The 12,685-nt window shown below is 51.0% G+C and overlaps 1 protein-coding gene and 1 long non-coding RNA gene across 3 annotated transcripts in view; one reads left to right on the forward strand and one right to left on the reverse strand.

Moving 5' to 3' along the window:
• The window catches only part of ESRRB (estrogen related receptor beta), a 182,138-nt gene that overhangs the window by 158,910 nt on the left and 10,543 nt on the right, over window positions 1-12,685 (forward strand). For both annotated transcript variants that reach the window (XM_047796364.1, XM_047796362.1), the window contains 2 exons: window positions 6,807-6,917; window positions 7,422-7,583. In XM_047796364.1, coding sequence (XP_047652320.1) covers window positions 6,807-6,917; window positions 7,422-7,583 — 273 coding nt within the window. The remainder of the gene's footprint in view (window positions 1-6,806; window positions 6,918-7,421; window positions 7,584-12,685) is intronic.
• LOC125135875 (uncharacterized) overlaps window positions 1-12,685 on the reverse strand; it is a 170,012-nt gene that overhangs the window by 6,711 nt on the left and 150,616 nt on the right. The gene's annotated exons all lie outside the window — the stretch shown is intronic.

Here is a 12,685-nt window from a genome sequence, read left to right on the forward strand (position 1 = left end):
AGGGCAGCACCAGGTAACCACTGGTCAGCAGGGTTGAACTCCATGTTAGATTTAAGGGGATTATCATGTTGGCCAAGAAGGGGACAGGACCTTATCCTGGCCTGGGCTCAGCTGAAGGACACAGGTACATGTATTCCAGTGATTATCAATCTTTTTTGTATTCACAACACACTTACGAATCCTTAATTTTGGCCTGCATACGTTAAGGGATTAATACAGTGTTGAACAGCAATTAAAACAAAGGATAAGTATTAGAGTATTTGGAGACTTGGTATACTTTACATGAGAATGTTATCAATGCTTTTTTTAAAGTGAAAAAGTATCAATAAGATGATAGATACAATCTAATAATCCTGGATGGTAATTGTAAGTTAATTAGTGTTGTAATATGCTCCTTGAGCCTGTTTTTAGCTATTTTGCTGATATAAGAATGCAAACAATAAGGCACCTTTCATTTCAGGTTCAAGTTCCCTCCTTTACTTTTTTTCCATTTGCTGTTTGTAAGACGTAAGCATCCTAATTTAAAAAGTAATTGGCCACTGTATCAGCGAAAATTGCCTTCTGCTGCAGGTTACAGAGAACTTGACCGCTAGTGGCTTAAGCATCGATAAATGAGATTGATTTCCCCACCTAACAACAAGTCCGAAGGTGGGTGATTGCTGGCATTGCACAGGCTTCTCAGCCACAGTATGAAGGGCTCAGGCTCTGCCTTTCTTCTCTGGTGTTCTTTGGTGCCCTTATGTGGCTGCCTCATGGTTGCATGGTGGTTGCCACAGCTCTAGACTTTACCTTTCAGATCAGGGCAGGAGAAAGGCAAAAAGAGCTGCACCAATCATGTCTGTCTCTTATCAGAAAACCAAAACCATTCCTAGAAGCCCCCACCATGGACTTCCCTTAAAACCCATTGGTCCTTGGACCAGCCTTGGTTACCAGGGAAACTAGGAAAGTGGGGAACAGGATTGCTGGGACTGACTAGGGCTGGTTGTCTCTGTGAAGAAAATCCAGATTCTGTTAGCATGGAAGAGGGCAGCAAATGGAATGAAAACTAGGTAGGGAGTTCCCATTGTGGCTTAGCGGGTTAAGAACCTGACTAGTATCCATGAAGACACAGGTTTGATCCTTGGCCTCACTCAGTGGGTTAAGGATCCAGCATTGCTGCAGGTTGTAGCATGGGTCATAGATGTAACTCAGATCCAGTGTTGCCATGGCTGTGGTATAAGCTGGCAGCTGCAGCTCCAATTCCACCCCTAGCCTGGGAACTTCCATATGCTGCAGCTGTGGCCCTAAAATGAAAAAAGAAAATTGGACAGATAACTAATAATGTCTGTCAGACCCAACTGTTAGAATTCAGTGAATTCAGTGATCTACTTCTAAAGGATGCATGATACAACATCTTGCTCTGTTACCTCTTGGAGAGGGGCTGCTTCTTGTTTACTAAAACATGTGCAGCATAGTCAAGGGGAAAAAGAGACACTGGTGGATAGTAAGCATAAACACAGTTGAGGATGTCTGTTTAGCAGGATGCAGAGGAATTCAGACCTCTGTCTGCTGTCTGCACCCTTGAGGGGCTGACCTTTCTCAGTGCAAAGCAGATCACATCAATAAAGACACATGCATAGAAAGCAAGGAGGTGACTGGCCTGAAAATACTGTACAAATGTAAGAAATAAAAGGTGCTTGGCCGGGGAAGGGGGATGCCTGAGGATGCTCAAGTTCATCATCTTGGGTTGATGATGAAGGGTTGGCTTGTGGAGGGCAGGGGGGGATGGTCTTGTTGGATGGGCATGGAGGGTAGGGAGTGATCTGGAAACAGAATTGATCTCAATACAAGGGGAAATTTTCATGAAAATGGGCTCAGTGAATTTCTAGGGGTTGGAATGAAAAAATGGGAGCTGGGGAAAGGATCAGACTCTGAGATTCTTTTGTTTCCTAAGTCTGAGGGCTTCCTTTTAACCGAGCACATCATTTTACTCAGACACTTGATTGCTGACCATGGGTTGGGCGCTGAGCTTGGGCTGCAGGGTTCAAAGTCCTTGCCCAGGAGTTGCCCACAGTCCACCAGGGAGATGGATTCCTGGTGTGTGGTGGTGAAGAGCTGTTTTGACCATAGTTGCTGTAATAGAGAAAGAGCAAAGGGGGCCCAAGAAGGGCGGAGCCAGCTCCACCAGGGGGAGTCTGGAAAGGCTCCAGTAGAGACAGTATTTGAACTGGGCCTGCAGAGGCGCATCCAAGCTGTGAACTCCCTTTGGGGGTAGGGTGGGACATTCACCTAGGTGGGAACCCATCTGTCTAACCCCAGCCCGAGGGTCCCTGGGTTGGGGAGCACAGGTCTATGCCCCAGGACTGCTCTACTCTAAATGATCGTTAACCAACCCTGACTGTGGGACAGTGTGTGGGGGAAGCGAGAGCTCAGAAAATGGGGCCGAGCTCGGCCCTGTCCTCTAAGATCCTGTTGAACTGGAGGTGGCCTGGGAAGTGCCAGGTGGATGCCTGAGCCTGGAGCCACAGGACTGATGGCCTCATCCAGCTACCAAATCCACTTTCTTTTTTCTTTTTTTGGTCTTTTTGCCATTTCTAGGGCCACTACCGCGGCATATGGAGGTCCCCAGGCTAGAGGTCTAATTGGAGCTGTAGCCGCCAGCCTACGCCAGAGCCACAGCAATGCGGGATCTGAGCCACGTTTGCAACCTACACCACAGCTCAAGGCAACACCAGATCGTTAACCGGCTGAGCAAGGCCAGGGATGGAACCCGCAACCTCATGGTTCCTAGTCGGATTCGTTAACCACTGCGCCATGACGGGAACTCCCAAATTCACTTTCAATCCACCATTTTCCCACTCTTAGGTCACTTGTCACAAAACCCATGTGCAGGAGCAGAGTTGGTGTTACCATTGCCTCCTCCCCTCTGTCTGAGCCCAAGGCCATGAGAGACAACTTGGCCAAGGTCACATAACCTGCAAGGGGCAGAGACAGGCCTGGGACCTTGCTCACTAGACCCCGAAGGCTGGAGCGATTTGCGTTTGTGTGGAGGGTGAGACTTGGAAAAGCAGACAGGAAGCAACGAGAGCAAACACATCTCACTAGATAGCAATTTATCCATAATCAAATCCAACAGGCTACTTCAAAAAACAACCCCCAGGAGTTCCCGTCGTGGCGCAGTGGTTAACGAATCCGACTAGGAACCATGAGGTTGCGGGTTCGGTTCCTGCCCTGCTCAGTGGGTTAACGATCCAGCGTTGCCGTGAGCTGCGGTGTAGGTTGCAGATGCGGCTCGGATCCCGAGTTGCTGTGGCTCTGGCGTAGGCTGGTGGCTACAGCTCCGATTCGACCCCTAGCCTGGGAACCTCCATATGCCGTGGGAGCGGCCCAAAGAAATAGCAAAAAGACAAAAAAAACCAAAAAAACAAAAAACAAAAAAACAACCCCCAGAAAAACCTGATAATCGACATGTTTATTGATGTGAGCTATTGACCACTGTGTTGTAAAGATCTGGAGGAGAAAATTTCGAGTTTACACCTGCTGTGCCCTGGGAGGTCACATCCCAGAATGGCAAAGAGCTTGGGTGCCAGCTCATGTGTTGGTCAAATTACTAAATCTCTCTGAGCCTCAGTTTTTCTTGTTTGTAAAATGGGGATAATAGCATGTGCTTTCTATGCTGTGGCTTAAATAGGGCAACACATACAGAAAGTTCTTTGTCAGTTGGGGTGTTCTCCTTCCTTGTCAGTGTGATTTACCGGGGAGGGAAGGGCAATAGTGATGATGGCAGTGATGATAATCCTAAGAGCTCTGACATGATGCATCGGTGCCAAGGCAGGCCTGGAGTAGGATGGTGAGCAGCCCCCGGTAGTAAGGGGTACCCAGTCATTAGGGGAAGCCCAGTGTATTATTGGGGCTCAGGAAGAAGCACCCAGCATGGCTGGGGGTTGGGGGCGTGGAGGCACATCCATTCAAGACAGCATATTCCACATGGAGGCAGCGACAGAGGTGGCATCTGCCTGTCTCCAGGCCTTGCTAAGGGCTGGCCCCCTCTTTTGTTTTTGTTGAGAAGGTCCCTCTCCTGCAGACGGCTGTCTGCCATCAGGCAGCCTGGGTGGGAGGAGGAACTCATGAGACCAGCCTCTAGCAGAGGAAGTCAGTGAAGCGGGAAAGGAGTCATCCTGGACACTGAGTCAGACCCTGGCACATAGTAGGTGTTCGGAAACAGGGGTCCTCACAGCCCTTTAGGCCTGATGCTCCGTGTTTTCACTCTTGGTCTCACCAGCTTTCACTGGGGGCGGCGGGCAGCAGTTTGGTGGAGGGTTGACACACCTCTGGCGCAGTAGCAGAGTGGAGCTGCGTAGCTGCTGTGTTACGGGATGGGGTCAGGAAAACCCTTCCAAATGGGGGACCTTTTCCCCAAAGGGAGGAATGATCCCTCCTGCCATTGCATGCCTGCTCCTTCTGCCCTCACAGGAGGGGCTGGGAGGGGTGAAGAGGGCAAATGTGAACGAGCACGTGTGAGTCCCACCAGCACGTGGGTTTAGGTCTTGCATTGCATGGGATGCAGTGGCCCCTTCAAGGCCTGAGTTACCGATGGAAGTTGCTACTCAGCCGCATCAGCTAGGAAGCAGCGGTGCAGCGCTTCTCACGCTCTCCTGTACACGCGAGTCATCTTGCTGCAATGCTGACTTGACTCTACACGGGCCAGGCCTGAGGTTTTTTGCCTTCTAAGAAGCTCCCAGATGCTGCTGATGCTGCTGGCCATGGACCACAGTTTGAGAAGGAGGCAGCAGCTGTACCCCGCCCACATCTACTCAGCACTCCCTGTGCACGCCGACCTGCTACCTCGTGGCTGCAGCTCCGCCCAGGGCTTTCTCTGGCCACAAAGCCTGCTATCCTGGACCTGCGAAGTGCCAGAGACCACGGGAGAGGTGGCTACATGCCCCAAGGCCCACCCACATCCCTGGCACCATAGCTGAGGCCCATTCCATGCTGTTTCCCAGTGTGGCATCCCGCAGTGAGGCTGAGCCTTGGGTTGCCCCCAGGAGGAGGCTATGCAGGAACACACTGGCTACTGACTTTGTTCCTGAGAGCATCTCCCAAATAAACCGCCTGCATTCATGTCCTTATGTCCGTGCCTGCTCCCGGAGAAGCCACAATGGATGGGGTCAGTTGCAACCCATTCTGACTCTCAAAGCAGAAGAGGAATTCATTGGAGGCCTATCAGAAGGCTCAAGGACCCCACTCAACCAGACAGGGACCAAGGGAAGCCTCCGAGAGCCCAGGCACAGGAGATGCTGTAACCAGGAGAGTCTGGCCCAGGGTTGCCCCCTCCTCTGCTGCCCTCCTCAGTGAGATGACACACAACAGGGCAAGTGCCTAAAAATAGGAAGCAGGCGTGGGATGCTGAGTAGACCCTTTCCCTGAAAAAAAAAAAAAAAAGTCTACTATAGCCAAGTTGAGCATCAAGTACAAAGGTGCCAGATTGTGGGGTCAAAAGGATGCTGGTGATGAAATGCTGAGCGGTGACTGGCCCCCAAAGACCACCCCCTCGGGCAGCCTGGCTGGATGTGCTTGCAACATCCTCCTCACCCTCACCCCCAACCCCCGCGCATCCCCCCACCCCCAGCCCCTAGACCATGGGTGAGGAAGATGGAAGAAGGGAGGACGGGTAGGAGGAAGTGCGGGGATGGGGGAGGTGGGGCCCTGAAGATCAACTGCCTGGACCTCCGAGCAGGTGATTCTCTCGACCTTCGGGGAAGGGAGGAGGAATTGAAGGAGGCTGGTCATCATAGAGGCTGAGGCCACCGAGCTTGTTCCCTCTGGGCACTCTGGCTCTGTCTCTGACTTCGTAGGTGTTTTGGTCTTAAGGGTTTAGTATTTCCTGGTAAGGAAAGGAGAGCCGCGCTGCTTTCTGTGTTAGTTCTCCCTCGGAACGAAGTCGATGGGCCCCACCCATCTTTTCACATCAGGCCACACGGGTTGGTGACCACACATAGGCTTGTGTCCCTGTGGGTGGGGATCCCACGGGAGGTCCGGTCCTCCCTGCCTGCTGACGGGGGTGTCCAATGGTACCAACATGTCTGTCCAAACAGCAGCAGCTAGGGGTGACCCGGTGACAACGAGGGGTCTCCCTAGACGGGGCCTCCACTCCTGGAAATGGGTGTCAGTGTGGAGTGGCCATGGCTGCTTCTGCACAAGCTGGGATACTTTCAGGCACTGATTTTCCAGGTGTGACCAGGATCCCTCACCTCCCCGTCCTATGGGAACTTGGTGTAGAAGACAGACTTCAGCACTGAATCCTAGACTCTTTGACAGTGGGATCCAGGAATGGACATTTGTAATGAGGGTCCATCTAGATTCTTCTTCTGTGAAAAGCTTGAAACTTTTATGTCAGCTTTCTGGAGGTGCTGCCCATGGCAGGGATTCCTTTCCTCTCTCAGCAAAGCTAACTCGGTCCCTCCTGGATTCACCGCCGATCTAAAATGATATGTCTTCTTCCCCCAGCACTTGGAGGCGTGCCTTGGTGGCGCTTTGCCTTTTAGCAACAGACTCAAGAGGTGAAGCTTGCTTGGGATGGATTTCAAGAGGATGCTGAATCTAGAGAGGCAGGACCAGGCCTAGGGCAACCGGGATGGGCCATTACTGTAAAGACAGTTATCTTAGGGTTGTCCAACCACCCGGCCCGAGGCTGGCCGTGGGGCAGCTATAAAGAGCCATTGAGGTGTCAGTTGAAAATTTTAGCCATTGTTGAAATTGCCAAGTCAGCACAAGCCCCCATGGTGATGCTGAACAACCCCAAGACCTTCTCCCTCTCCTCCCGACAGGGGTGCGCCTGGACCGAGTGCGCGGAGGCCGCCAAAAATACAAGCGACGGCTGGACTCAGAGAGCAGCCCATACCTGAGCTTACAGATTTCTCCTCCTGCGAAGAAGCCATGTGAGTGTGGGGCCCTCTGTGTCCCCTTTGGTGGGCATCTGTACCTGGAACTTCTGGCATTCCTTGGGGGAATGCCATCTTCGCACTGCTGGATTATAGGACACCAGGGGTCCCTCAGGAGCATTGGTGTCATTGACGTCAGGCACGCTGGGCTTCATTTAGAAGCCCTTGCCCATGGGATTTAAACCATGTAGCCCCAAAGGAAGCATAATCCTAAGAAAGTGTGGGCCTGGCACCCAGAACATGCCCCACCGCCTCCCACCTGAAACAGGGTCCTCTCAAGAGAATTCACCAGGCCACTTCCCTGGGAGGGATATTTCTCATCAGCCCAAAACATCACCTCCAGCTGCTTTGTGGAGTTAGAAAGGGAGGGGGGATCAGAGCCACGTTGGACCTTCCTGGGACTCCTGGGAACCTGGCTTTTCTTCCTGAACCATCTCAGGCTCCACCTTGGCCCCCTTCTCCTTTCCCCCGGCATTGACATTCTCCCTTTGGTCATTGCAGTGACTAAAATTGTCTCCTACCTGCTGGTGGCTGAGCCGGACAAACTCTACGCCATGCCTCCCCCGGGCATGCCAGAGGGCGACATCAAGGCTCTGACCACTCTCTGTGACCTGGCCGACAGGGAGCTCGTGGTCATCATTGGTTGGGCCAAGCACATCCCAGGTGAGTCCCATAGGACTGGGGAGCTTGTAGTCAGATTCACAGCCACTGTTCCACCTGCTCTGGTTCTGATGCAGGGGAGCTTGGGACCCAGGAGCCCTGCGGAATCTTGGCCAGTCTGTTGTCCCCAAGTCCCTTTCTTTGTGGGATTGGAGGTGAACAGTGTTTGGAAGGTCTAGTAATGTTCTTGAAGTGCTGAGGGCTCCTCAGAACTGGCTGCCGTTCTAGTGGGGCTGTGACGGCTTCTGCAATAGGTAATAATCAAAGCAAGTTCTTTGGATCCTTAAAGGCCCAAGAGTAGGGTTTCCTCACCAACCTTATGGGAAATATGCTGGAAAACAGCACAGAAGAGGGACTGAGTCCCTGGCTTCCTGTTAGGGGCAAGTGGACTGGCGTGGTTAAAGAACATGGGCCTGGGAATCTGATTGGGATTCAAGTTCTGGGTCTGCAACTTGCTAGCTGTGTAACCCGGGGCAGGTCGCCCGACCGCTCCACCAACAGGGAAGAACAGCAGTACCTCCTTCGTAGGCATTGATGTGGGTGGGCATGTATGATGCTTTGGGCTGACACCAGTGGCATGCTCGCTACTGCCACTTGCTTGATCCTGAGGGAGGCCTGTCTCTTAGTTTGGATTTGATGATTTTAAGATCATTTCTGGCATGAAAATTATGTGTAATGAACATGTTTCTGGTGATACAGACTTCTCTTCATTGCATGTGGCCTCATACCCCTCTTTCAGCTTTTTTCATTATGAATAAAGGGAGGGAGCTGACTTTGTAAATTTGTTTTTGTAGACATCCACATGTTTTGCACTGCACCCCTGTTGGGGAGCTTGCTAAAGTCTGTGCAGTTTATTCCTTTACATTTCTAACAGCTTGGCTCACCAGTGTGATTGTGGCATCCTGTTCTCCCCTGGCAATGACCTCTGGGGACTCGGGATTCTTCCTAGCTACGTGAAATGGGGCGTTTTATCTTCCTGTCTACAGATGCTTTTTGTATTTGCCGCCGGCTCTGAGAGATGCATGGTTATGTAGCAGAGGTGTCCTAGACTTCAGATGCCAAGGCCCACAGTTGACTGGGGCGAGTCAGAAAGTCCTTATATAAGATGTCATGTGCAGCACTTAGAGGAAGGAGCTTTCCACGGACAATGGCTCAGAGGTGGCGCCAGTGTCACTTAGCTGGCAGGGAGCCTAGAATTCCTTCCACAGGGGCTCCCTGACTCAGAGGTGGGCTCCCTGGAGAGCTGGGCTGGAGCGCCCTTACTAAGGAGCTCCCTTACTAAGGAGCTCAGCCTCTTGGGATTACACACTCAGGAGTTTTTGAATCTGCCCCGTGCTGATGCAGCACCAATGCAGGGTCAGGCCACTACTTAAGACACCTCAGCCTGGATTGCTCCACTAACCCAGGGCCAAATCGGGCACAGCTCCCCCAGCACAGCCCCCTTCCCATCGCACACTCTTCTTCCAGGCTGAGCGATACGCATCGTAGCAATGGCTCAGGAGTGGCTCCTGGCGGGCCTCCTGGTCACTGCCCCCTTCTACCACCCCACACCCGCAGTGCCTCCTGGGGGGTGGAGTGGAACAAGGAGGTGCTGCCCTGGCACCCATTTCCCTTCCCTCCTCCCATCTGTGCCCAGCCAAGAGGGCAGTGGGCAGAGCAGAATGGTTGCTGAGGATACAGACGTTGGATTCAGGCCGGCCTGGGTTCTCATCCCAGCTCCGTCCTTTCTGGCTTTGGGCCTGATGTTTCATTTTTCTGTGCTGCAGGGTCCCCACTTGTGAAATGGGAATTGTAACAGAGCCCCCTCACTGGGTTGCTGGGAGGATGTGGCTGCTTAGCCCAGCCCCTACACATAGTGGGTGCCTGATAAATGGCTGATAAATGGCGGAGACTGTGACCCGTGGTCATTGTCATTGCTAATAGTATTAAAAGCCTCCTTGTGCATCGTCATTTCTCCTTGTCCAAAGCTGAATTCTCTTTGATTAAAAAATAAAATAAACATAGGGGCTCATTTGTCTGTCTCAGATGCTAATTTTCCTATTTTGCATACATTTGCATGGGGAATTATTTGGGCCTGACCTTCTAGTGTTTAAGGTAAAATTAATTAATAGGGTCTCCTGCCACTGTATGTAAACTCATATTAAAGGTGACGACATAATCAAGTGCCTGATACAGTTAAACTAATCGACTTAATCCCATCTCAGATTAGATGGAAAACTCATCTGAAGACCTGCTCACTAACCCTTAGAAAGATAGAGAGAAGAGGGCAGCTTGAGCAGGGAGGATGCCAGCCTCGGTCCCAGCCTGGGACTTATGTCAGCAACTGTCCATCTTGGTTCCTGGAGAGATGAAGGACCAGCTTCTCAAGACAGCTCAGGTTAGGGCTCTGGAGCACAGCACAAGCCACCGCCCTGAATTAAGCATAGGAAGCCTCAGCTCATGCCTCAGTATCGTCTAGTCCAGAGCCTGGCACACAGAGGTTGCTTCATACTTGCTTTTACCTGCAAGTTTTCAGCATTAATCGGGCCTGTTTTCAGCATTAATCGTATGTAAGCTCTCTTCCTAGGAGTTGTGGCTGATCCAAAGGATTAGATTAATTTCTGCCCTAAGGGTCTCATTTGGGAATAAGATAGTTTTAAAAAGAAGAATAAGAAGGAAAAGAAAGAAAAGAAAGCTTTTCCAGGAAAAATTTCAAAGACAGGCCAAATAAATAGCATCATGAAGCTCTGTTACCCTCTGCTTCAGTTATCCCCCCCTCAGCCAATCTCATTTCCCTTCTGCCCATTTGTTTTCACCTCCTATTTCTCACTCACTCCCAAGAAGGCAGTACTTAGAATGTAGCAGGAAGACTCACAGGACAGACAGAGCACCGAGGCAAGAGGGATGCCATGGGGCTTCGGGGGAGAGAGTGGAACATGAGTTAGGCCATTAGGATTGATGGCAGGTGGCCATGGAGGAAAAGTCCAGAAGGGCATTAGGTGCTGTGCGTAGAAGCAGACGTATTCATACAGGTACTGACCAGCTTATCCAGAAGGAAGGATCATTTGAGCACGCCCATCCCTTTTCCCCATATTTTGAACACACAGGATACGTGCCAGAGCGAGGTCTCTGGGGAAGCTGGGCTGATCGTGATTCCCTGAGAACTTGTCTGAGCCAATCTGAAGTTGCCCACGCCCAGCTCAGGCTTTTTCCTTTTTTTTTTTTTTTTTTTTGTCTTTCTAGGGCTGCGCCCAAGGCATATAGAAGTTCCCAGGCTAGGGGTTGTATCGGAGCTACAGCTGGTGGTCTGCACCACAGCCACAGCAATGCCAGATGCCGTTACCATGACCTACACCACATCTCACGGCAATGCCAGATCTTTAATCCACTGAGCGAGGCTGGGGATCAAACCCGCGTCCTCATGGATGGATACTAGTCAGGTTCGTTACCACTAAGCCACAACGTGAACTCCCAGGCTTTTCCCTCGAGTTGAATTTTCCAAGTGCTGAGTTGACCAGAGGACAAGCTCTAGGGTATCCACCTCATTTTCCCGGCAAGTGAGAGATTAGAACAAGAGGCAGCAACCTTTCACAGGCGGCGGGTATCACTGGATGAACTGCAGGCTGCGGATGCTGTTAGCTGTTGGCCCCCCACCCCGGGCAGCCCCGAGAGCCCCCTGGGCCAGGACAGCCGCTTCCTGCCGGCCCCGGCTGATATGTGAACGGCCTTTGCAGGGGACCCCCCTAGAGGCCTCCTCGCAGAGGGTCCTTCAGGGCCCTTGCTCCCAGGTAGCCACCGTCTGGCTCACACTGGGGAGAGAGGAGCACCAGCAGCCGATGAAATATGGGCTGCCGAGTGACAGCAGCTGTGTCTGGAGTGGCCTCAGATCCTATAATTACATCTCCCTTTATTACCTCTGCTAATGGCCCTCCAGGTCGACAGAAACGATAATAAATTAACAGATTATGAACTCCACTTGCCACAAATTATGTGCTCTTTTTTTTTTTTTTTTTTAAATTCTTGGAGCTCATGCTGTCAGATCACTGGGGGATGGGGGCTTGGGGAGAGCCTGAATGTTATGAGATCAGATAAAGCAACTGAGAGAGGTAGAAAGAGGGGCCATGGGCAGCCAGTTGGGGCAGCGCTAGGGGCATGGGCCATAGGCAGCCTCTCCCAGCACCCCTGCTGCCCCAGAATTGCTGATCCCTTGATGGAGGAGGAGACCCAGCCCAGCACGGAAACCAGAAGTGAAGGGTGCATTGCTGAAGGGCAGCAGCGAGCGGTGCTTCAGCCCCTTTGTTTGGGTTTCACAAAAAGAAGGAATGTGTGCTTCTAGTAAGGATGCGGCAGAAGGACGGAAGTTAGGCGTTATAAATTCCCCTTCTTTCTTAAGCATTATTCTGGGAATTTCCTGTACATGCGTAGTAACTCTGTGTGTGTGTGTGTGTGTGTGTCCCTATCATAGCTCATACTACATAAAACACTGCTTTATAATATGGGCATTTACTATGTGCTAAGCTGTGCTCTAAGCGTTCCATGTGCTAGCTTATTTAATCCAAACAATCCCCTGAGGTTAGTATTATTATTATTCCCATTTTACAGATGAGGAAATGGAGGCACAGAAACTGTGCCCAGGGTCACAGACAGTGGTCTGCAGGGCTAAGATCCCAACAGACAGGCTGCCTGTGGCGTCTGTGCCCTTACGAGTTACATCCTTTTTGGGCAATGGGTATCTTTCCACATTCACACCAATGGTTCTTATTCCTTCTAGTGGTTCCTAATGTGCCATTCACGCAGCTAATAATTATATTTATTACATTTCCATAATAAGTCCATGTATTAAATTCATTACATTTAGGCTTTTTTTTCCTGCTTTAGGTCATTACAGATGGCTCTAACAAATATCTCTTTCACATTTATCTTTGGGTGTTTATTCATACTTTTCTTTCTGGGAGAAAATTTCTAGCAGTGGCATCGCTAGGTTGAAGGGAATGTGCCTTTTATGTTATGCTTGATTTAATTTCACTCTGGGACATCTTCAACATGGACAGGTTCAAAGCCAAAACTAGACCAAAAAGGTGTATGCAGAGGGGTACCTTTAGTGGCTCAACAGAGATGAATCTGAC

This window comes from Phacochoerus africanus, chromosome 9 (genome assembly GCF_016906955.1).
Source record: "Phacochoerus africanus isolate WHEZ1 chromosome 9, ROS_Pafr_v1, whole genome shotgun sequence".
Taxonomy (NCBI): domain Eukaryota; kingdom Metazoa; phylum Chordata; class Mammalia; order Artiodactyla; family Suidae; genus Phacochoerus; species Phacochoerus africanus.